Source organism: Phyllostomus hastatus, unplaced genomic scaffold, assembly GCF_019186645.2.
Source record: "Phyllostomus hastatus isolate PE091 unplaced genomic scaffold, TTU_PhHast_1.1 phas_scaffold_182, whole genome shotgun sequence".
Classification (NCBI taxonomy): Eukaryota; Metazoa; Chordata; class Mammalia; order Chiroptera; family Phyllostomidae; genus Phyllostomus; species Phyllostomus hastatus.
The window spans coordinates 8,795,691-8,819,788 of NW_025334013.1; the positions used below are offsets into that span (position 1 = coordinate 8,795,691).

General features: G+C 55.5%; 1 protein-coding gene across 1 annotated transcript in view; it reads left to right on the forward strand.

Annotated features, from left to right (window-relative positions):
• The window catches only part of FHAD1 (forkhead associated phosphopeptide binding domain 1), a 109,645-nt gene that overhangs the window by 73,418 nt on the left and 12,129 nt on the right, over positions 1 to 24,098 (forward strand). The window contains exons 19-29 of the mRNA XM_045858425.1: positions 2,881 to 2,988; positions 7,711 to 7,884; positions 8,943 to 9,168; positions 10,783 to 10,867; positions 12,817 to 12,923; positions 13,843 to 14,002; positions 15,596 to 15,728; positions 19,581 to 19,710; positions 20,225 to 20,349; positions 22,867 to 22,950; positions 23,386 to 23,606. Of these exons, the coding sequence (XP_045714381.1) occupies positions 2,881 to 2,988; positions 7,711 to 7,884; positions 8,943 to 9,168; positions 10,783 to 10,867; positions 12,817 to 12,923; positions 13,843 to 14,002; positions 15,596 to 15,728; positions 19,581 to 19,710; positions 20,225 to 20,349; positions 22,867 to 22,950; positions 23,386 to 23,606 (1,553 nt within the window). The remainder of the gene's footprint in view (positions 1 to 2,880; positions 2,989 to 7,710; positions 7,885 to 8,942; positions 9,169 to 10,782; positions 10,868 to 12,816; positions 12,924 to 13,842; positions 14,003 to 15,595; positions 15,729 to 19,580; positions 19,711 to 20,224; positions 20,350 to 22,866; positions 22,951 to 23,385; positions 23,607 to 24,098) is intronic.

The window sequence follows — 24,098 nt, forward strand, 5'->3', positions numbered from 1 at the left end:
GGGCGGCAGGCCCTGCAGAGCTGGAGTCAACCTCATGCCGCCTCCCCATGCAGCCTGGGCCCGGGCCTGGGGCCGCCAGGAAAGGCAGGCCTCGAGGTGCAAGGCGGACCCCTCCATGCCCCCCCCCCCAGAGTGTCCACCCTGGGGCGGAGGGACAAACAACCACCTGAGCGAACGCCCAGGATGACCCCGCCGAGGTGGGTTGGAGAGCGGCCTGCAGGCAGGGGGGGCCTCCCCGAGGAGGTGACCTTTGAGACAGGAGGAGAGAGGGAGCACCCCGGGAGCCCCTGGGGGAAGAGAATGTCACCGGATAAAGGGGCCAAGGGCAAAGGACAGGGACCCGAGTTAGGGTGACAGAGACCGGGGCATAAGGAACGGAATGAAAGCTGGGACTGGATGGGAGCCAAATCAGGGCCGAGGAAGAAGGCGGGAGGGAGACACGGAGGGTGTGGAGTGAGGCCTGGTGGGCCGTGTCCATTCCGGTTCCAGCCCCAGCCCTGCCCTACCTCGCTGTGTGACCTGGGCAAGCCCTCGTCCTCTCAGAGCCCTCGTCTGCAATGTGGGTGTAGTGACAGAGGTCTGTTGTCAGGTGTCAGTCAATGCATTCATTGTGAAGCACCTGCCCAGGTGAGGTCAGAGTCCAGGTGGGGCCGGGAGGGTGGTGAGCCCAGCAGGGTGTGGGGGGAGCAGGGGAGGGGCGCGCATCGTCGAGCAAGGGCCTTGGCCGTGGGACTGGGCCGGGCAATGCCGGGAAGTGGGACCAGAGTCCAGACGGCCGAGGGAGCGCCGCACGCAGCAGGCCTCCCGAGGTGTCGGACCCACACTCCGGTCAGCGGCTGTCCCCTGGTTGTCCCGCTTACGCATGGGCTGGGGCGGGGCGTCGCGCTGTGCGCCCAGCTCTGTGCCAGCCCCAGTGTGAACATACAAGCACGTCTCCTGCCTCCGGTAGGTGGGGTTTGAATCAGGGCAGGTCGGGCAGGTGCAGAGGCCGGTGTCAGAGCGGTTAGGGCAAGGCATTGGTGTCCGAGCCTGCACCACTGCGTCCTGGCGTGTGACCTGGGCACTTTACCTGTCCCCTCACTGCCTCACCTGCAGCCTCCAAGTCCTCACCTGTAAAATGGGGGTGATGGGGCAGATGATCTGGGGGAGGGGGGTGCAGGTGAGATGCACTAATACATGCAGCGAGCACACGGCACCTGGCAGCACACTGCAAACCCAGCGAGCTCAGTCTCCCCACCGTCACTTCCATCTGTAACATGCCAGGCGGTGCGTAAGAAGGGAAGGAACCCTCCCCCCAGGGACTCTCACAGCAGGGACGTCAGCTGGCAGGGCGGGGTCTACCCCTTCTCAGTCAGACTTGACAGCAGGCAAACACCAGGCCCTGGCGGAGAGGTGGGTCAGGGCCCTGGCACACGGGGGAGGGCCCTGTGCAGAGCAGGGCGGGTGGGCGGAGGCCCCTGGCGCTGTGCCAAACCAGCGGGGCTGCGGTGGGGGGGGGGGGGGCTGGGGGTGGTCTCTCCCTCTTCCAGGGCCACGCATCCCCAGTCTCATCCCACCCCCGGCCTCCCATTCCCAGTCGTTTTTCTTTTTGCCAAATAATGCGTGTTCAGGAAAGAAAATTTTAGAAGATAAAAAGAAGAAAAAGTAACTTGCTATAATCCCAACTCCCCCGAAATAACCTAGTGGGGGAAAGCCCCTAAAGTCTAAATTCAGGGTCAGTTTCAAAGAACTGACAGGCAGTTCTTCAAATTCTTAAGAGATTTAATAGGGGAAACTTACACACACGAGCAAAGCAGCTGCCCCCAGTGGTGGTGGGCGGGAAGAATCCTCGCCCCTCCCAGGACAGGGTCTCTTTTTCATAGGGGCTTCATAGTAGAGCCATATTCTGAGTAGTCCCTAGACCACCAGAAAGGGCTACATATTCTTGAGTTACCAGATAGCATCAGGCAGTTATCACACCCCACGTTCACTGACCTCCTTCCTGGGGGCATGAGGTTTATCTGTGGGCCGCATGGCATCCGGTTTTCTGGGTAGTCGGCCAAACCTGAGGCTGCAGAGAGTTCAGCAGTCACAGACGGTGGAACAGAGAGTCCAGCACTTCCCAGAGGCCTTTGCTTCTGGAGCCATATTGTATCTCTAATTGTGGTCCCCTACAGCCATGTTTACCTCTTGGCACATGTCTCTCTGGTCTTTTGTCTGTGTGTATGTGTGTGTGTGTGTAAAACATTTTTCTTGTGAACTTTATGTTGTTTTTATGGGGGCATAACTGCAAGCACCCCAACAGCTGGAAATGGAGATTCCCAGCCCCACTCTGGCTGTGTACCTCCCGGGGCTCATGTGGCGCCAGTCTCCTCGCCAGTACCAGACCTCTGCGAGGTGTGTGTTCTCACTTCCCAAACTGTCCAGGACGCCCATTTTTGGACTCAAGCCTTTGTCGACTGAATTGAGACGGCCAGTGTCCTTCAAAGCCACAGGTGTCTGGCCTGCTGAGACAGAAGCCGTCTGTCTCCCTGGCTCTGTCTCTCAGGCCCCTCCTCCCAAGAAGCCACGTACTTCCAGAGAAGGCCCGCATTGGTGCCAGCACATGCCAGTTTCCTCCGTGGCTCAGTGCCAGACGCCTGGAGCTGAACACTCACCAGCATGTCGCTTCCTGAGCACGAGCCCCAGAATCCTGAGTGATGAATAACCCTCCCTTTTCCGTGCGTGACTAACCAAGACGCGACTTCCAAGTTCTCATCTCTCCCCCGTGGGCATCCTGTCCCTGAAGCTCTCGCTGCCGAGCCCTGATTCACTGGTTTCGGCAACTGACTACTACTAATCCATCCGTTTTCCTTCCTTTCTCATGAGTGTGCCTTCAAAGCACTTGTCCTTGACTTCCAGATCCTAGAAAGCAGCATTGCCTACGAGAAACAGAAAGCGAAGGAGGCCATCGAGAAGGAAAAGAGAAGGGCGCAGGATCTGGAGAACCGCCTAACCAAGCAGAAAGAGGTACGGGTCCCAGCGAGGAGCGCGGAGGAGACGCCCGGTTCAGAGCAGGCCCGGGAGGCAGGCGGTCTGGGCGCGGTCCCACCCCTGCCGCGCTCTGGCTGTGGGGCGTTAGGCGCGTTACTCGCCTTCTCTGTGCCTCGGTTTCCCCACGTCGGAAACACAGATGATAGATACCAAAAGATCGATCTCACTGAGCCGTGAGGCCCGATGGTTCATGTGCAGGTAAAACACGTAGAAAAGTACCCGGCACTCCATGCGCGCTGTGTGTGTCGGCGGCTTTTCTGAAGATGATGATGATGACGATGATGATGATGGGCTCACAGCGGGGACACAGAGGGACAGAATGCAGACCCGGGACCACAGGACCCCAGAGCCCTTTACCGTCGCTCCTCCTCTCTCTGCTGCTCTTGAGCTCTGTGCACGCTCGGCAGCCTGGGGTCACAGAGTGGGTGTCGGGAATATGGGTGCCTGAACTTCTGGTCCCCTGGATGTCGCTTCTCCACCAGAACTTGCCGTCATCATCACTGTCACCTTCATATCAAACAGCATTTATGATTGTTACTGAGAGTCGCAGGCGCAGTGGAGGGGGAAGTCGGCACGTGACCCTGCCTTGGGCACCTCCACGCTGCAGGATGCAGTTCACCCCTCCTGGGTCCCAAGGGAGCAGGGACGCGCACGCACAGAGGCCAGAATCTGGAAGGTCAGAGCGACCGATAAATGCACAGCCTGACAAGGGTGGGATAAAGTTAAACACAGACACAGACTTCAAAAGGTTTCCAAGACCAGATGGGACTGAAAAAAGTGTATTCACATCAGCCTTGGGTCATTTTCTCCGAAGAAAGGTTCCCAAAGGTCAGCAGGTATAGAATCCCAGGTCATTTAAGTGCCCGTTTCTGGTGGAACCCTGCTGCCCCCCGAGAGTCTGACTCACTGTCGGAGGGTGGGCCCAGGAATCTGCATTTTTAACGAGCGGCCCAAGGGGTGCTGGTGCACCTGGAGCTTCCCGTCTTGAGGGAGACAGGCGTCAGCGAAGCACGTCTGGATGACACGTCAGCCCTGGGCACTTTGCAGGAGTGTGTCCAGAGAAGGCAGACCAGAGTAGGGAGGTGACACAGACTGGCCAGCTCCTGGAGGACTCCCAGCACGCAGGCGCGATGCTGCAGGCTGAGAGAGAGCCCGAGAGAGCAGACCCGACCCCCCAGATGACTCACCATGGGACCTCCCATAAGATCATGTAGGGCTACGAGAAAAGCGGAAATTAAATCTCTTAAGTGGATTAGTTGGGGCACAAAGTAGATCAGGAAGGAGATAATGCAAAAAAAAGTGTGGATCGTGAAACCAGTGAAGGGGCCCCAGTTTTTATTCTAACAGTTACCGTGAAAGGGGAGGTCCAGCTGCCTGCGCACTTCATGGATGAAAGTGGACTCGTCGCTCTTGAAAGTTGGACTGTCCTTGGTACTCGACCCAGAGAGAATGTTCTGTGGCGGACTCCGGCCAGCAGAGTCCACCTGCTGTGACCGGAGACGGGAAAAATGCACAGGAGACGGCAATCCTGCGGAGAAAAGGGGACGGCACGGCCACTCTCTCAAGGGGGGAGGACCTCTGAGTGCCTCGGCCACTCTCTCAAGAGGAGAGCGCGCCGACCCTTGCCTAGATAGGCTAGGGTCATTATTTTTCTCAGGTCTTACATCAGAGAAAGATTTATTATCTATTACATAGAATATTATTGTCTACATTTTAGATACAATCAAGGAAATGAAAATAACATGCAGAAAGGAAAGGCAGCGAGCTGATTAGCTCCGTCCTTGGGAGAATTCACACAGGCTTTGGAAATTACCTTGAACACAGACAATACACATTTGTTGTTTTAGACCAGGGTGATGGAGCTTTAGCCAGAGCAAGCCATAACAGTCTGTGTGCATTTTCTAGGCCTGATTCCCACGGGAAAACTCGGTTTGATGGTCTGGCTCCTGCCTACCACCTCGCTTCTGTAGGTTTTCCATGCAGGGCTGAGTCACGTTTGCCAGATGAAACAAACCAGTCCCCTACGATGTTCCCTGAGGATCATCGTATAAAGGACTCTGTTGTGCAGCCAACAGTGTCTGGAACAACCACCGTGGAACAACAATGACATCAGTGGGCGGGGCCTTGTGACAATGGTCCAGGCAGGCTGGTGGCATCATACCAGACAAGGAGAAACAGGACTCCACAGCAGCGACTCCCTGCTTACCAGCAGAGATCAAGGAATCACAAGGTCAAAGACACGCTCACGCAGAGTTGCTTATTTGAATGCTGTTTGAGCTGTATACACAGAAGAGCGATGGAAAGATTGATTTCATCTACATGGGCAAAAATAGGATTTATATAGAAGAAAGAGGGGAGCCCTGGCTGGCGTAGCTCAGTGGATTGAGCGCGGGCTGCGAACCAAAGTGTCGCAGGTTCGATTCCCAGTCAGGGCACATTCCTGGGTTGCAGGCCATGACCCCCAGCAACTGCACATTGATGTTTCTCTCTCTCTCTCTCTCTTTCTCCCTCTCTTCCCTCTCTAAAAATGGATGAATAAAATCTTAAAATAAAAGAAAAAGAAAGAGAGGAAAGTGGAGAAGAAAAATAAATTCAGACTCGTGGGAACAGTGAACCTTGTTCCCCTGTCCTTGAGTAGCTGACGAAGAGCAAAGGCGTTGGCCAGTGTGACCCGCAGCTTCGAGGCCCCTCAGAGACACCATCTCGGTTTGCTGTGGGTTCTCCGGGACACCCGGAGCGTCTCCCTGCGAGCTGCAGGTGATGGGCTGCTCTGAGGGGTGGCTGCCAGGGACCCCCGTGAGCATCCCCCCAGGCCCGGTCCACACGTTGTCCGCACTGGGACTCTCAGCAGTCACGGCAGTGTCAGGGCCCCGAAAAAGAATCAGGAGTTCAGGGGTGATGCCAAGAGAATGAGCCAGCTCTCCGGTGGGGACACTGCATGGTGAAAATGGTGTTTGTGGGGGAGGGAGGATTTTGTTCGTTTTTCGTTAAAAAATCCGTTTCCCAATTATGAAAGGAGCACCGATTTGCTCTTGACAATTTGACACACAGAAAATCACTTAAAGGAAAATAAAAACGGTCCGTGACCCCGCTGAGCAGAGCTATCACGAGTGACGTCCGGATGGGACTCCCTCCAGCCCAACTTTATGTTGAGATGAGGGTGGACTTTTACAAATACATCAATCTCCTGCGAGTAGTGACCGTGCTGTTAAAACCATCCGCACTGGTTGGGATGCTGCTTTTCCACTTCCCGTATCATAAAAGCGCCTCCGTATCATTGAACGTCCCCCCACAGCCTGCCGACACGTTGAAGGGCGGCGCAGGTGTGCACTGTGTCGGGTGGACCCCGATGCATCTCCTCTCCGCTGTGGCCAGGCACCGGGACAGCTTCTCCCTCCTCATGAGAAAGATGCGTGGGGGGGGGCCCTGGGCGTCAGTCTTGGTGCACAGGCGGGGCGCATGCTTCTAATAAACTCCCAAAAGTAGAACTACGGGGTCACGGGGTGTGCACATTTTCAGGCTCACGGTACCTGTTCTCAAATGACCTCCCCGAAAGGTCACGCCAGGTTATATTGCCACCGACAGAGCGCCCAGCACCACGTCTCAAGAATATATTTTAAGGTTGGGGTAGATAAGGCTTGTGAAAAGTCTCCACACTGTTTCATTTCAATGACATGATATTCTGGAAAAGACGAAACTAGGGAGGCAGTAAAAGCATCAGGGATTGGGGGAGGGGCGGACAGGAGGAGCGTGGAGGGTTTTTAGGTCAGTGAGGGTTCTCTGTGTGACACTGTACCGGTGGACACGTGTCTTTGCACGCTGGCCCAACCCACATGTGTGGGCCCAACCCACACGTGTGAACCCTCACGTCACCTGAGGACATGGGTGATGATGCTGGGTCCACACAGACTCGTGAACTGTAACACCCGGACCACCCAGTCGGGGATGCCGCCAGTGGGGGAGGTTGTGCGTGTGGGGGGGCGGGGGTGTATGGGACCTCCCGGCACCTTCCCCTCGATTTTGCCGTAAACCTAAAACTGTCCTAAAAATAGTCATAAAGTCAAATAAGTGACTGAGTTTGTCAGGCGGCCGGCACAGTGCCTGTCGTGAGGCCCACACGGCACTCTGTCTGAGGAGGGACTCGGATTGGCCGGGACGGCGACAGTCGGAGATTGGACGCATGGGTTGCGGGAGGAAGGACAGGGTGTGCAAGGACATGGTGACTGCAGTCCAGTCTGGCGGGGACCCGAGGGGGAGGGCGGTCATCCCGGCACCAGAGCCGAGGGGGACAGTGGAGGAGTGTCCTGAAGGCAGGTCCTGTGATGGGCAGGGGGCAGGGGAGGGGGGACATGAAGGAACTCGGCACATTTATCCTGGAAAATAGATTGAGAGCTCAACACGACAGCTTGCCTCAAATATTGAAAGGGCTCTCTCATTAAAAAGAGATAAAACTTACTCAGAGAGCTCCAGGTGACAGAACTGAGCTCAGAGACCAGAAATCACAGGGAGACAGATGTCAGCTGAATGAACATAAGAGTTCTAGGATACCTGGAACCTTCCAGAGACAGCACGGACTTTGGACTTGAGAATCAGCAGGACCAATAAGAGAATGGAGTTCCCCCCCGTCTGAAAACAGGGACGGGAGAGGCTAGGGTGAATGTATTCCTGAAATTAATTTGGTGTTTGTCGTTTGTCTAGGAAATCGATTTAAAAGTGCAAAAAGAAGACGTTTTAAATAATAAATTAAATGACGCCCTGGCCGAGGTAGAAGAGACTCAGAAAACAAGGGCGGCCGAGAGCCTGAGAGCGGAGAGCCTCGGCATGAAACTGAGTGAGACTTTGACGGAGCTGGAAACCGCCAAGACGAAAATGGTGAGAGACGGGAGCGGTTCCCCTCCGTGCAAGGCCGCAGCGCCGCGGGAACTCCGGGTTCAGACCGGAGGGTTCTCGGCCTGGGCGCTGCTGGCGGTCTGGGTCCGAGGGCGCTTCCCTGGTGTGCATGTGGGAATGGGGGAGCGTCCGGCGCGCTGTGGGCTGTGTAGCGACATCCCTGATCTCCACCCACCAGATGCCAGGGGCACCCTCCCCCCACCTCGTTGTAACAACCAAAAATGTCTTCAGACTTTGCCAAATGCGTGTGAGTTCCTCAGGCACAGAACGTGCATCGGGAGGAAAGGGACTGTGGAGGCCCAGCGTGTGATGGGAACAGGGAGCAGGAGGTTGGGGTCCCCTGAGCGCAGGAAAAGGCTGGTCGGAGAGCGGGGGTGCGGGGTGAGGATGAGGCCGAGACAGCAGCGCCCCAGGAGAGCCGCGGGAAGGACAGGGCAGACACGGCAGGGGGTGCAATTCTCCATCGGGGGGCCACTGGTCATTTCTGGTTCTTAAGAAATACAAATCCATCCACTTCTTTCTTACTAAAGTGTTCATTCATTCATTCATTCATTCACTCAGTGACTATCTGCTGAGCATCTAGGCCCCGTGCTGTGGCAGGGATCTAGGCGTTGATTGACACTGGGGGCGTGGTGGTAAATAAGAAAAGAACAGTGCGTGCTCTTCATGGAGCTTCGTTCTAGTGGGCGTGAGAAATAGAGAAAGGAGATAATTCGGATGGTGGCGAGCACCTCAGGGAAAACAGAACAGGTGATGGGATAGAAAGTGTCTCAGGCTGCTGCTGCAGTTAGGTAGTCAGGGAGGGCCTCTCTGAGGAGGTAGCACTGGAGCTGAAACCTGAAAAAGGAGGAGCCAGCTGTGCAAGGAGCCGGGGTGGGGGGAGGGGTGGAGCAGTGTACCACGCAGCAGGAACGACCGTGCAAAGGCCCTGCGGTGGGACCACGCCGGGGTCCCCTGTGGGAGCAAAGGGGCCCCGGCTTTCCTGTCGCTGTCGTCCGATCAGGCTCCCGGGGCTGTGGGAACTGCTTCTCTCCCCCCAGGTCATGATGGAGGGGCGGATACAGCTGCAGCAGCAGACGATCAAGGCCCTCCAGGAAGAACAAGAATCGCAGAAACGCGGGTTCGAGGAGGAAATCGTGGAATACAAGGAGCAAATCAAACAGCACTCCCAGACGATCGTGAGTCTGGAAAAGAGACTCAGAAAAGTGACTGAACACCACAAGAAAATAGAAGGAGAGATCGCAACTTTGAAGGACAATGACTCAGGTAGGTGCCAAGAGACCATGAGGAAATCTTAATGTCAGGGCAGGTTTGGACTGTCCTGTGGGTCCCTGTAGGCCGATGGGTAAGGAAAGGTCTCCGCCCACTGAGAAGCTCACTCATTCCTGGAGCCCCTTTTGTTCTTGTTACAAAGCAAGGTTAGGGGCCCCAGAGCGCCAGCTCAATGGGGGTAATGAGGAGGACGAGTGTGGATGCCCTTGGTACCGAGCCAGCCAGCCAGGAGAGGCCCAGGCTGCCCTGGCTGGCGGGGCCGTGGGGGCAGCATGGCAGGGGTCACCTTTTCTACACGGATACCTCCTAGGCGGGGTCCTTGCAAAGACTTCCCTCCGCCAGCAGCGATTGGTGACTTTGTCTAAAGCACTTCCATAACCAGGCAGGGCTTGTTTCTTAGAAGAGATGCCCAGAAAAGGCTAAAACAGAACTCAGAGCAGTGAGCATGTATCTGCCCTAAACGGTCAGGGCGGCGTGTTTAGTGCAAAGACGCCCGCGGCCTGGAGAGGCACTTCCACTACCCTCGAAGGCAGGGGCCGCTGACTCCGCTCTCTCGGAGAGGGGCTCTGGGTCTCAGCACTGTTGACATCTGGGATGGGGTAACTCTTTGTTGGGACGGTGGAGGCAGGAGGGCGCCCTGTGCACTGTAGGGCGTTGAGCACCATCCCAGCCTCTTTCCACTAGACGACAGCAGCACCCCCCACCTCAGTGTGACAACCTAGAATGCCTGCAGGCGCTGACAGATGTCCCCCAGGGGCAGCAAACCCACTCCTGGCTGAGAACCACGGCCCGGCCTCAGGCCAGCTGACGAGGTGTCGGGGCTCGCCCCGAGTGTCCATTCACTCAGCGCTCTTCATCGAGCACCTGTCACGTTGCAAGTTCATTGCAGGCACTGAGGATTCGGTGGTGGGCAAGAAGGCAGGGTCCCTGCAGTGGAGCAAATTGCTGCCCTGGCAGGTGACCCAGGATGGACAGGGCACCATGGCGAGGGCACGGAGCGGGACTCAGTTTCCCACCCCAGGTCCTGGTCGGAGGGAGGGTGCTGAAGCTGGGACCTAAAGGGTGACGCATCTTTGTCACCCACACTTAGACCGGAGCCTACCCTAATGCAGACATTCGATGAGAACTGTTGAGTGAGTGAGTGAGTGAGTGAGCGAGCAAGCGTGTGACTGAGCGGTGAGGGCGGAAGCCAGGGGCGGTGGCCTGAGGACCAAGTGGACGATGAGGACAGGATGTGGCCCTTGTCGGGGTGGAGAGGAGGAAATAGGTCGGGGGTGTGGCCCGGTGGTTAAGGCCCCGCCTCCCACCCGCCTGCTGGGTGGGTGCAGGTTCTGTCAGTCCCGTGCCCGTTTCCTCACCGGTACGGAGTTCATGACCGGTGCCTTACAGAGCAGCTAGAGCAATCTCACGAGCTTATCACAGGGGGAGAGGGTCCTCAGCCCATGACACAGAACACATGGCGGGTCCCATTGGGCGGGGAGGGCTGCCGGGTGTGGGGAGAGTTTATAAGATGGGAAGACGCAGGTGTGTCGACAAGTTAATAGGCCTCGGGGAAGGAAGGCATGGGTTGCGGGACCGTGACAACGTTCCCTTGTCCCTCCGGTTCAGCCCAGGAGAAGGAGGCACAGCAGGACCGTCCGGCAGGGCCCCCGCTGGAGACCGGGGCCAAAGACGCAGTGTCTGACCACTTGATGTGAGTACCCAGAGGGCGTGTCAGCGCCGGAGCTCCCTCCCTGGCGCGCACGTGAGCAAGGACAGCCAGCCAACCTCCGGCTCCTGGCCACGTCGTCGGAACCTGAAACGAGGACTTGAGTCCGTGTTCCTCTTGCCGTTATTGCAATCACTCCACTCATTCAGCCAGTCAGGGTGGTGTCGTGAAAGAATGTGGGCCGCTCTGTGCTCATGCCCCAGCTCAGCCCTCTCCAGTCGTGCGGCCCTGGGCAAGTCACATCGCCTGGACAGACCTCAGCTGCCCTGTTTGCGTGATAAGGAAGTGTGTGCCGAGCTCACACAATGGCGAGCTGTTTTTCCCAGGGACCTGCTGGAGACCAGCAGACGGTGCGGGTTCCACAAAGTGGAGACCCCTTGGTGGAAAGGCCCTAGGGAGGGTTAAGAGGTTGCACGGAATGACCTTGAAGATCCCTCCCAACCCGAAAGTCTGCCCCTTGAGCCTCCAGGAACTGACAGTTTCCAGAGGAACAAAACCCGTGGTTGGCAAAGCCAGCACCAAGCAGCATGTACCCAAGAAAAGGCACTCATGTGCTTTTGGAAGGGTTCAGGAAGGTTCTGAAAGAAGGCACAGCACCAGCCTGATCCTTGCACCAAATTCCAGTTATCAAAGTCTAATGGCATCGGGGTTTTAAGCCCCAAAAGGCAGAGATCCCCCACCTCCTGGTACCCACGCTCTCTGAGAGGGCACCAGTAGGCGGGCTGGGAGGAGAGCCAGCAGCCACAGTGCTCCCTCTGTCCCACTTCATTAGCTTGTGAACACCCCGGAGTCTTAAAGTGTCATCCTCCAGTGGGAAGACTTACAGCCAAGGAGATTATATAGATAGATGATAGATAGATGGATAGATAGATAGATAGATAGATAGAGGTGATAGACACATATACACGTATGTATGTATATATATACATGTGCTGTTTGTTTCACCAGTGTTTTACTTTGACGTGCGACCTGCCAGTATTTTGCTCTATTTCATAACATATACGCACCCTCCCTTGAAATGTCTATAGAAGAAGAGCCTGAATTTCAAAAGCCTGTGAACTCAAATGAAATGACACGAATTCCTGCCCAAGGGCTCTTAACCCCCATCGGAACGTGCTAGCCCTCAACCTTCCCCCAGCACACACACACGTGTGTACACACATGTGTCCCTCAGGGCCGAGGGGGTCTCACACGTGCTCAGAAACACACCCCGTGTTCTTCCCACTTACACCCCAGCGAGGCCCCTCACCTGCTACTCGGGGCCCTTCCCCACGGAATACCCCTCACTGGGCGTGGCCATCCGTCAGCCACCCTGAGCTCGTGGTCCCAAAGATGTCCTGCCCTCTGAGGCGTGGCGGGGGAAGCAGCTGTCCTCATCTCGCCCTGCCTGTGTCCCCATGGTTGTCTGGGTCCCAAAGCCCACCTTTCCACAAAGGGTCCCCTGAGCCCCATTCTTTCGCTTCCAGCCCCACTCGTCTCCATCAGAACCTAAAAACAGCTGGTGTGAGAACAGAAGCCAGCCTCTCCTCCTCCCTCCTTCCTCGTCTGCAGAGAATCCCCGAGCCCCGCCCCCCCGAAATAGGCTTCCCTCCCCTCTCCACCGAAGGTCAGACGTCCACCAGCCTATCAGCTCTGCTGACAGATGCCTGAGCAGGGAGCGGTGTCGCCCTCCCCTCGTGCAGGTCCCATTCCAACCTCAGACAGAACCCACGCGGGACCCTTTCTCTACCTCGATGTGTTTCTTTTTAATGACCGTACCTCAAAGTGAATCTTTGTTTTGAGAATTCTTCACGCATGTACTTCTCCCCCTCGTCGGGACCGGTACCTCGTGGACCACGACCCGTGGGGCACCGCTTTGCGTTTGTGTTTGGCCCCTCCCGGGCACCACACGCAGGACTGCGAAGACTGACTTTGCCTGTTTCTGTGAATTTCAGAGAGGACTTACTGATGGCTCAGAAGGAAATCCTGTCTCAGCAGGAGGTCATCATGAGCTTAAGGAAAAACCTGTCCGACGCCCACGGCCTAATGTCAGATCTGAGAGGTTTGTATGCGGGCCTGTGTCTGTGTCTCTGACTTCCTGGCGCCCTTGCAGAAAGGGGAGAACCGCAGCTGGAGAGCTGGAAAGTGTGGCGTTAAAAATCCTACTGGATCCGCTTTCCTGGGCTGGGTCAGCAGAAGCTGTACCCCGGCTGTGGCACTGATTGGGTATCAGGGGTACATGGGGGGCATCCTTCAGAGGGATCTGGACCTCTGCGATGAAATGCAGCTTTCCTTCTTGGGGAGAATCCCCGTTTACCACTGAGAACCTGACTCTCGGAGCAAAGGCTCCCCTTGGGGCAGGGCAACATGTCCAAGCCCTGGCACTCACCAGCTTCGGGACCTAGGGACAGGTGTCTTCTCTGAGGTCCCCTCCCTGTGAAGCAAAAGCACCTGAGACTCACTTGCTTCCAAGGGTTGATGTGCACAGCGGGGCCACCTACAGTGGGGTGAAGGAGCTCCAAGCTCAAACTTTGGGGGTGCCCACCTGAGGGTGAGGGAGCTGAGCCGTGTACTCATCTCCACCCGTCATTGGTGGGAGGCTGCTGCACCTGGTGGACAGCTGAGCGGAGCAGACTCCGGAGGCCTTAGAGCACCCTTAGGCACACAGCTGCAGAAGCAGGCAGCAGAAAGAGTGTCCTATGATGCCATAGGTACAGAGATGGGGACAGACAGCATCTGCCGGGTGACACTGGGTGAGACCAGAGCACCCGGTGCTCACAGAGCCAGCACTCACTGAGAGGTACGCTCGTGTACTATTTTGCTGGTGTTTGCTAGGATGAAAGCAGACCTCCTGGCTGCTGCTGAAGCCCCCAGACAATCCCTGGAGGGCAGACCCTCCTCTGGTTCTCTCCAGATCTGCTGCATCCCTAGCGGAAATCCAAGGCAGGACGTCCCCTCACCAGCTTTCATGTCGCCCCCAGGGGAGCTCAACGAGAAGCAGAAGCTGGAACTGGAGAGGAACGTGGCTCTGGTCCAACAGCAAAAGAACGAACTGAGTGCGCTCAAGGAAAAGATGGCACAGATGACCGGCCAGGTGGAGAGGAAGGACAGGGAGCTGCAGGTGCTCAAGGAGGCATTCAGGTGTGTGGGAAGGTCTGCGTGGCGTGGGGAGCCCGGGCGCACCCGAGTGCCCGGGGAACCGTGCACAGAGAGAAGGGGCTCGGGGAGAGATGATTGAGGAGATGGCTGAGTGGATGGATGGATGGATGGATGGACGGACAGACGGACAGATGGATGATGTATTTCACTGCTTCACAACCTCATCAGTTGAAACAGAGCTTTGCTTAGTTCTGTGCTTCTAAACATTCCTGCCCACTATTCCAGATGATAATGGGCTTAAATGCCACTTCCTCCAGGAAGTCCTCAGTCCCTCACCCTCACCAAACATAGACAAGGGCTCCTGCTCTGCCTGGGGTCCCTCATTCAAGCTGTGTTTAGTTGCCTGTTTCATTGTCTGCCTTCCCCATGATGACAGGGTCTATACTGACCTTGCCTGGAATCGCTTCCCAGCATTCCCATGGTGCCTAGCACATATGGAAATTAATAAATATTTATTGAACAACTGTATAAACTAGTGGTGTGAGAGGTCAGCTTAAAATAAATATAAAATATCCCTGTCCCAGGGATTTGTTTAAAAAATATATGTGAGTTTGCATTTTCATCCATAACTTATCCATAGTTTGACATAAATATAATGTTTTCTCCAAGAAAGTTTAAGTAAGATTGATGTCTTGTGTATACACTGTGGCTTTTTGTACCTCATGGCCCATAGCCAAAACAGAGTCACACGGTGGTTAGAAAAACAGGCTCCAGCCCTGGCTGGTGGATCAGTGATGGAAGCACCATCCCGTACACCCAAAGTTGCTGGTTCGATTCCCGGTCAGGGCACATACCTAGAGTGTGGGCTCAATCCCAGGTTGGGGAGTGGACAGAAGACAACCAATCGATGTATCCATCTTACACCAATGTTTCTCTCTTCCTCTCTCTCCCCTTTCCTCTCTCTCTAAAAACCAATAAACATAACCTCCAGTGAGGATCAAAAATAAAGAAAGAAAGAACAAATGTCACAGGTTCGATTCCCAGCCAGGGTACATGCCTGGGTTGCAGGCCGTGACCCCCAGCAACCGCACATTGATGTTTCTCTCTCGCTCTCTCTCTATTTCCCTACCTTCCCTGTCTAAAAATAAATAAATAAAATCTTTAAAAAAAATAAAGAAAGAAAGAAAGAACAGACTCAAGACGCAGGCTGTCTGGGTTCAAAGCCAGGCACTTCCACTTACGAGCTCTGTGACCGAGGGCAAATGGCTGCGTGTCTCTGTCCTTGCCTGTAAAACGGGGCAAGGCGAGTCCCCAGCCCATGGGGCTGGTGTGAGAAGGGGACGGGCCAACCTCCAAACCGAGTGAGAAGTAGCATTCACACAGCAAATGCCCTGTGAGTGGCGCAGCAGGTGTCCCACAGGCCCCGGGTGGGACGCAAGGGCAGGTGGGTGCCGACTCCTCCTGCCACTCTCCTGGAAAGCTGCTGACACTACATTCTCCAGAATCTGTGGGCAGGGGGCTTGCAAACAGAGTTCCTTCTCCCATTCTGACGGGGACACAAAGGGAGCCCGCGGTTCCCGGAAACTTGGTTCCCGGAAACTTGTGCAGCCCCGTGACTCATCTGCTCTGCCCTAGAGCCTCCCGGGAGGAGCACAGACTCCAGCCGCACAAGGACAAGCAGCAGAAGCCCAGGAGCGCGGCCCAGATGCGCGACATCTCGGTGCAGATAGAGCCGGTCCGCACCGACGCTTTCCTGAGCAGCCAGGAGGTGAGTGCCCGGCCAGTCCTGGGAGCCCGGAGGGGCTGGCTGAGGAAGAGAGAGCCCAGCGGTGGCTTTCTCCACTGTGGAAAACATTCTCATTCTGAGTTCCAAAAATAGCACTTGCTTCTGTGCGATGCAAAAGTAAAAAAGCAGAAGCCCTGCCTCTCCCATTGCCGTCACCAGACAGCTGTCAGCGGTCAGCACGTGTGCCATCGGACCTTAGGCACCCTTGCACAGTCAGTCTGTGCGGCGGTTAAGACCTGGCCTGGATCCGGGGCTGCCGGGATCCTCCCCTCAGAAACTGTGACCTCAGGTTACTGTGAGCCAATCCCCTCGTCCTGACAGTGGCAGAAAGGACAGTCACTAATCACCTCGTGGGGGTGTTGAGAAATAAAGTTTATTCATAAACACACACACAAACATATATTTATTTATAATCTATTTATTTCATAGCTTTTTTTTTGCAAAATAATAGTATCAAGCCAAATTCTATAAAATTTTCCCCATATAACACTAGTTAAGGGGCATCTTTTCAAGTAAGTATGTAAGATCTACCTCCTTCTTTTAAACGGCCGCATAGAACTCCGCCATGTCCCTTTCGTCCAGGCAGTCCCCCGAAGGTGGACATTTAGGTGGTTTCGGCGTTCACACATCACTGAGTCAGTATCCTCTCACGTGTGTGGAACAAATCCCAAGGTGTGAAGTTGCCGGGTCCAGAGGACGTCCTCAGTGGTGCCTGATGGGGCCTCGCTGCCTTCCCAAAGAGCAGCACCATTGACGCTCCGTGGCGACCTCTCTCAGGTGCCTGCCCAGCAGCCTGTGCGTGTCTGCTGTCCCAGCTGTGCAGCAAACAGAGAGTGTGTCTGCGCGAGGACAGGCTTCATTGTGCCACCCTTGAAGGTGGCACTCAGCCTCTGCCCCCGTGGCTGGGCCCGCGATGCTCCCGTTGTCCATGGTTGGCTGACCGTGGGCACGGTGCTCCCGGGGGGGCCCAGTTTCCTGGAGTCCCGGGGTGTCACTCCCCCACCCCCCCGCTTTGCTTTATGAAACTAGAGAGCAGGGCGGTTCAGTAATGGGCTTTGGATTTTCACTTGGAAACGGAGCCAAATGTGTCAGCCTGCCTTCCTGCTTCCTCAAAGACGCTTTACTCCTGCCAAACAGCCGTGAGCCAGGGCCGCACACAGCTCCAACGAAAGGGCTCGGCGGCCCAGCAGCTGTCCTTGGCACTGACCGCGGCCCAGAGCACTTCACAGAAGTGTCTTCTTGCTGCACGGCGTGGCCCGGAGCTGGGGCTGCGGCGGGCCCACGCAGCTGAGCTCCGCAGGGCGGAGAACGGGTCCCACTCCTGCCGGAATCCCGACTCTTAGTGCAAGACCTGACCCGTATTCACTCACTCATTCAACAACTACTGAGTGCCTGCTGTATGCCAGGCCCTGTGCTGGGTGCAGAGGAGGACGCACAGGGTTTCCGCCCACCCCAGCGCCCCTCCAACTCCGCGCGCACGTGTTGGCCGGGATGGACTGCCAACTGCTCCCCACAAGGGTTTGTTTCCATTATGAGGCGGGATTAGCAGAGGAGGAAGGCGGCTGAGAGATAAAAGGAAGAAAGGATTTTTCCGTCTCAGAGTGGTTTCCACGCTCGGGCCACTTCCTGCGTTCTAAGCCAAAGTGGGTCAGAGGGCTTTAGAGTTGTATGAGAAAGAATCTCCGTCTTCTCTGAATAAACAAGTTCCCAGAAGGGCCATGAGTTCAGGGTCACGTCGGGCTCAGGCGCGCTCTTCATGCGGGGGAAAAGCTGTCACCGAGCCTCGCCGCCAGGCTATCCTACCCCAGGGTCAGTATCTCCTGCCCCCCACCCCCACACACAGCAGACACATGCACACGTGCGTGCACACACACGCACACTCGACACTTCAGGTATTTACCCCCAGGGCAAACACACACCCACAAAGAGAGCGAGGCTAGCGTAGAACCAATGGGGAAGTAGACTGACTGCGCATCCTATGAGTGGGCTGGAGCCAGGGATGGGGCCCAGTGAGGTCCTACTAAGTGCACCCAGGGTGGAGCACCCCTTCTCTCCGCTGCTGAGCCCTGGTGCCAGCCAGAAAGCAGGGCGAGCTCCTTCCAGCTCCCGTTTTTCTGACCTCGCTTCCCTCGGGCTGCGTGTTTATTGAGCGTCTCCTGTGCTTGGGCACAGGCTGCGGTGGAGACAAAGGTTTCGCTCACAGAGCCCACATTCTGAAAAGGGAGAGACAGGCAGCAACCAAGTCAAACCAAAGAAAGTGTCCGGTGGGGAGAGCGCTCTGAGGAAACACATGGGAGGGTTCAGGATGGAGAGGATGGACGGGGGAGCTGTTTGCAATGGGGCGTCAGGGGGCGGAGCCTGGAGGAGCCAGTGGAGGGGCCGTGGGGGTGCGGTATGGGTTGCAGCCCCCGCTCGCAGGGCCTCGGCCGCCGGGCTGCTGGGCTCCTCCAGGGCAGCCGCGGGCTGGCGCCCTCAGTGGCCAGCATGGCTACCCTAGGGCCTGGGACGTGTCAGATGAGCCTTTACTAAGCATCTGATGACTCAAAGCAAGAGCTCCGTTCTCCTGGGAGCGTTCGCCACTTTCTGGAATTATCTCTGTGCCTGTCTGCTGTCTCGCCCGGAGCCCCACAGCAGCGGGGCTCGTCCGCCTGCCCCCCTGATCTCGCCCCGGTGGCCAGAACAGCGCCTGGCACTCTACGTGTGTGTGCATATTTCCTGAATGTGTGAAGTGAGCCAAAATTGTTATAAAGGAACCAAATTGTCCGTTTCTTCCCTTTCTTGCCACTTGGCTGGGACCTTCCCTAGCAGCTCTACCCACAACTGAAAACCGTTCCCAACATCCTATCCCATTGCCATTGTTGTCTCTCTAACACTTGCCACCGTCCACCACGTCTTTTCCACACTTCTCCGGCTTACTGTCCGTCTCCCCGCCCCAGGATACAGAAACCAGGGCGGTAGCAATGTTGCCGGTTTTGTTTCCGTCTGAGCCCCCAGCACCTAGAATGAGGCTCAGCACCCAGAGGGGCTCAGTAGATCTTTGTGAAGTGCATGAACGTGTGAACGAGTGAGTCGAGTACCCTAGAGAAGTGTCGTTTCACCTGGAGCCCATGACGGGCCTTCGGGGAATCCCTGAACCCCCAGAAGTCAAATGCAACTTACTGTGTGTTCATGCATTTTTTTTGGAGGAAGGAATCCTGTGTCCTCAAAGGGGTGCATGACCCGTAAAAGATGAGGAAGACCTTTGCTGGCCTGTGCCCTCGTAAGCCCCATGCTAGCTGTGTGGCCAGTGGCCACCAGGGTGGGTGGTACAGACAGAGAAGGTGTCCCGCTTTGCAGGTTGGACAGAGCCGTTCTAGGGCCTCGGAGGTCTCAGGGGTGGGAGAGGTCTCCTTTCTCCAGAGCAGCCAAGAGCCCGCCTGTCAAATTCCCCCTGGCGAGTGTTAAACGGCCATCCTTATTACCAGTTAGGAAGCACGCACCACACTTCTCATCTAAAAATGCCCCTTCTGGAGGAGACGGCATGACAGCAAAAGGAAACCTCAGCTTTGATGAGATAGAAACCAAACATGGGGAGGCAACAATGAGGGGATCTTTTGTTTATAGCTATGCTATTTGTAGTTACGCTAAATAGGTAGGAACGTTGGAAATCTTCCTAGGTGTGACTTTATGTTCAAAGTGAAAATTTTGAACCCCTTCCCTGCTGGCGCCCCTTCACAATATTTCCCAAAGAGCTCAGTGACAGGTTTCTGCTGTGTGTGTATTGTTCGCACTTCTGTGAACGTAAGAGAAGTCTCGCCCCCAGTAAAGCTGCTGTCTGTACCATTCTGGCCGCAGGAGCAGTCCTTCAGTGACCTGGGGGTCAAGTGCAAAGGGTCCCGACACGAGGAAGTCATTCAGCGTCAGAAAAAGGCCCTGTCTGAACTCCGGGTGCGAATCAAGGAGCTGGAGAAGGCCTGCTCCTCGAGTAAGTTCCCTCCTTCCCAGTCGGCCTCCGACTCTGGGGTTCGCTGTGGGAGCTGGCCGCTCTGCCAGGACCACTGCCTTCTACACCTCTAACTGCACAACCGAGAGGATGTTGTCGTACAAAAAAAAAAAAAAAAATGGGTAGCCGAGTGCAGAACTTGCTATTAAATAAATAGGATTTCATGAAAACCCCATACATTGTCCTACTTTTTCTTATTTCACTGTGGTCTGGTGGAAAGTTTCTCATGGAGCAAGCAACACTGTGCAAGGGTCCGCCTTGGGGAGCCCCCTCGGATACCGGCGCAGAAGGGGTAGGGCTCTCCGGGCGCTGAGCTCGCTGCTGATGGAGCACTGGGCCAGGACCCAGAAGCCCGGGTTCAAGTCCCGTCCCTGTTCCTGCAGCCTCCCGTTCGCTGTGTGACCTTGGACAAGACCAGTCAGTAGTAGCTGTGATCATGACATGCAATACCTTCTTCCTGAGCCTTTCTGTTGAATCTAAATGATTTCTTTTCTAGATCATAAGGACCACCTGGAAGAATCATGTCTAGACTTAAAGACTCTCAGAATGGAGAAAAATGTCCAGAAACTACTGAAGGCAAACCCCGTTTGGCCCACTCTCTCAAGAACAGAGATCCAAGAGGTAGCCTAATCAAGTTTGTCTCTGCATGACTGACAGGTGGAGGGGGCGGGCCTGAGGGCAGACACTAGCTCTGCACCCTGGCACAGTCGCACATACCAGTGGGTCGGGGCCACGCTCTGCCCAACGGGCTGTTGCCCGTACTGACTGGCCGGTGCCTTGTGGTCCAGTGTTCCGAGAGAAGGGTGGCCTTCCATATGTGCACAGTGTGCGATACATCTTTGCATTGACATTGGGCCAGGTCAACCTCTGGTGGACCCCCCTTTGCACATCACGTGTTATATTGTGCAGAAAACACTCACCGGACTCACTGATAACATTACGCCATGAGTTGGCCTGGAGTTTGCTTTTGCTGTAAACGGAACCACATGAACACACGAAGGGCAGCAACAGCAGCCGCGGTTAAGGGGACCCAGTTCCAGAGTCAGGGGGACCTGTGTTGGCAGCCGAGCACCGACAGCTTTGTGACCTTAGGCGAGGCTGTCACCTTCCTGGGACTCCGTGGCCCAGGTGGAAAACGATGATGAACAAAATTGAAGGAGATAATTATGTAAAGTTCTTACCCCAGCACCTCGTTCGCAGTGAACCCTTAGTAAGCGATAGCTGTTGTTATTATTATTAAGTAGTATTAAAGAGCGTTAGTCAAGAAAGCCTTCCTTTGTTAGGAGGCATTGTTTTATCTGGCGGGATTTTCAGAAGTAATTCGGTGGTTCAGTGGAAGGTACCCTGTACCCTAAATGGATGTTTGATTGGGTGTTGGATTGACACATGACAATGGAGAACTCAGGTCAGGGTCAATCACAGGAGCCACTGGGCGGGGCTTGCAGCTGCAGCTGGGAGTCCAGGAACAATCTCCAGGTGGGAAGTTCACCTGGGTATCATATCCTGACCCTGCTTCCAAGATTTTCCTTCCCTTTGGCAATGACCCCTGAGCCCACCGCTGACACCCCAGTGCACCAACTTCCCAACTCTCTTGGAAGACCTCAGTCCTTCAGGGTTGGCAGTAATTAAAGTTAAAGGAAGAGCAGGAGCAGGAGGAAGAATGGCTGGCATCTGTTAAGTGCCGACTTGTGCCAGCCATTGAGCTAAGCCCTCTACACACTTTATCTCACTTAATCCTCACAGCAGCCTGTGTCTAGTTGCTATGATGATCCCTGGCTTCCAGAGAAGGAAACTGAAGCCTTCTGGAGGTCAAGTGCCTCTCTCAAGGTCACAGAATAATGAGCTATGGAGCCAGGGCTGTGTCCCTGGCAGGCTGTGTCTAGCAGCCACTACCCTGCAAACAAGGGGCTGGGGACTGTGAAGTTGAACCCGGTAGCGCAGACCCTTCCTTGGGTGACCCTCCCTCAGGAAAGAGGGGCACCTGCAGAGGGGTACCGAGGACACAGCTCTGAGGAGGTGAAGACACTGAGAAGCATTTCAGGGGTTTTTTTGCAGTAGCTCTGCCCAGTTCCTTGTCGTGTTCAAATAGCCTCTCTTAGTCTCATCTCCACAAGTATATAACAAACGTCCACTCTCATCTATCACAGTCACTCTTGGGGCCTCTACACTTTTGCGTTTGGGCTTTTGTTTATGTCTCCGCGGCTTCCAGCACAGTGCCGGCAAGCGCTGTGGGCTGAGCGGCGCTCACGGCAGGCCCTGAAAGCCCAGCTGAGTTTTTAAGGAGATTTATTGGCCGTTTGCGGTCCTTCGGATTTCCTGATCAGTCTGGTGGCTTTTCCATGCGGTCGGCGGGGCCTTTCAGCAGCCAGCTGGCTGGTCTGGGTCTTAGCGAGTGCGCAGCCCTGAACACCGTCCTGAGGTGTCTCTGGAAAGGGTCTGAAGGGGCGCTCACCCACCAGGGTCTAGTACTAGGGGAAGGTTGGGCCAAATTTTGTGAGGGTATAGTTTCCACTGCATAAAAAATCAGATTGCTTTTATAGAAAGGGGGGCTATTTTCTATTTAACCTTCATTTATTCACTCAACAAACATGCCCACCCTGTGCCACTCTGCGCCCGGTGCCACGGCAGCCACAAGAAGCAGGACAGTGAGCAAAAGCAATGTGGCTCCTGTGTTTTGGGAGCGTGCCATCTAGACCAGGACTCCCCGACTCAGTGCTACCGATATTTTGGGCCAGGTAATTCTCTGTTGGGGGGCCGTCCTGCGAGCTGTGGCATGTGCAGCAGCACCCCTGCTCTCTACCCACTGGATGCCGGTAGTACCCCCCACCCCCAGTTTTAACAACCAGATCTGCCCAGGTGTGGCTAAGTGTCAAGAGGAGGGACAAAGGCTGGTCTAGACGAAAGACAGGAAACAAAGAATAAGACAAGCGATGTGTCATTTCAAAGAGAGTCACGCTCTGAAACATGGGGACACCCTTACAAGAAAGCAGGTGACAAAAGAATCAGACAGAAGGTCAGAAACTGAAATACAAATCAACTCTGCCGAGTTAGTCTGTGGTAACTGCACAGCGTTTTAACTTCTGGATGCAGAAATTCATCGTGGAATCCCAAGCATTCTTCCTTCTTTTCTCACGTCAGGCTCAGAACGGCCTTGCCAACCCGGCCACCGAGAAGTCGGGGAAGATGGACATGGCGGAGGCTTTGGAGCTCAGTGAAAAGCTGGTACGTAGAGACAACCTCCCGTACAAACGCGGGCCCCCGGCAGTCAGGGTGAACCTCGGGGTAGTGTAAGCACCGCCCCCACATGCGTCTTTGGCTGTTACAATGGCTCTGCGAGACCCGTCTACCTCCCCAGCATGGGTCAGGCGCAGCGTAACCAGCCTCCTCGGAAGCCTGCAGAGTAAGAACGAATGTTTATTTCTGTTGTCACCCCCCCACCACCAGCCCAATTCTCAAAAAGGCATAGCATAAATGGATGTGGGGAAATGAACATCACACTCAACACCCCAGTTGCACTCCTTTCCAAAACCTGTGTTGACTCCGGGCGAATGCCAAAAACGAATGCATCAGAATTAGGCATTCGCCTCCCTCCGCGAAGCTGCCGCCAGCCGCCTCGGGCCAGGCCTCTTACCTGCAAAACACCTGCCTTCCTTGTAGTACATGGATCTGAGCAAAACGCTCGGGAGTCTGATGAACATCAAGGACATGGCAGGTCACGTGTCCATGAAACACCTCTCCCCCAAAGAGAGGGAGAGGGTCAACCAACTCCGACAGAGGGACCTCGACCTGGTGTTCGATAAGATCACCCAACTCAAGAGCCGGCTGGAGAGGAAGGAGGAGCTTTTGAGAGGATACGAGAAGGACATTGAGCAGCTCAGGTACCGCCCGTGTCCCCGTGTCCCCGCAGAAAGGCCCAGGCCTCCACTCCCCCGGCTAAGCCTCAGGGCAGGGGTGCGGAATGACAAAAATCTGAGGACGGTGACCAGAGCTGGTAGCAACAAGCGTCTCGCTGAGACAGCAGCCATGGAGGGAAGAGCTCAGGGTCCTCCACTCGCTGCTCTCCGTCCATGAATGAGCTGCGCCTTTTCTGGATCTGTCTTACGCTTCCGCCCTCGAGAACTTTCTGTAGCTCCATCGCATTTCCGGTGGCCGCTGGTCACCCCCCTCTGACCTGCTCTGGGAAACCGGGAGGGGCCGGCCACACATCCCTTGCCCTCCTCACCCTTCACTGATTCAGCCTACCCGCTCTCTACTCTGCCCTGCACTCTCCTGCGTGCCATGACAACACTAAGTTAGCGGGATCGGGGAGGATCTGCAGAACCTCCCGGGTCGGGGCTGTTGACGGTGAGCGAGCAGGACGAAGGGAAAAG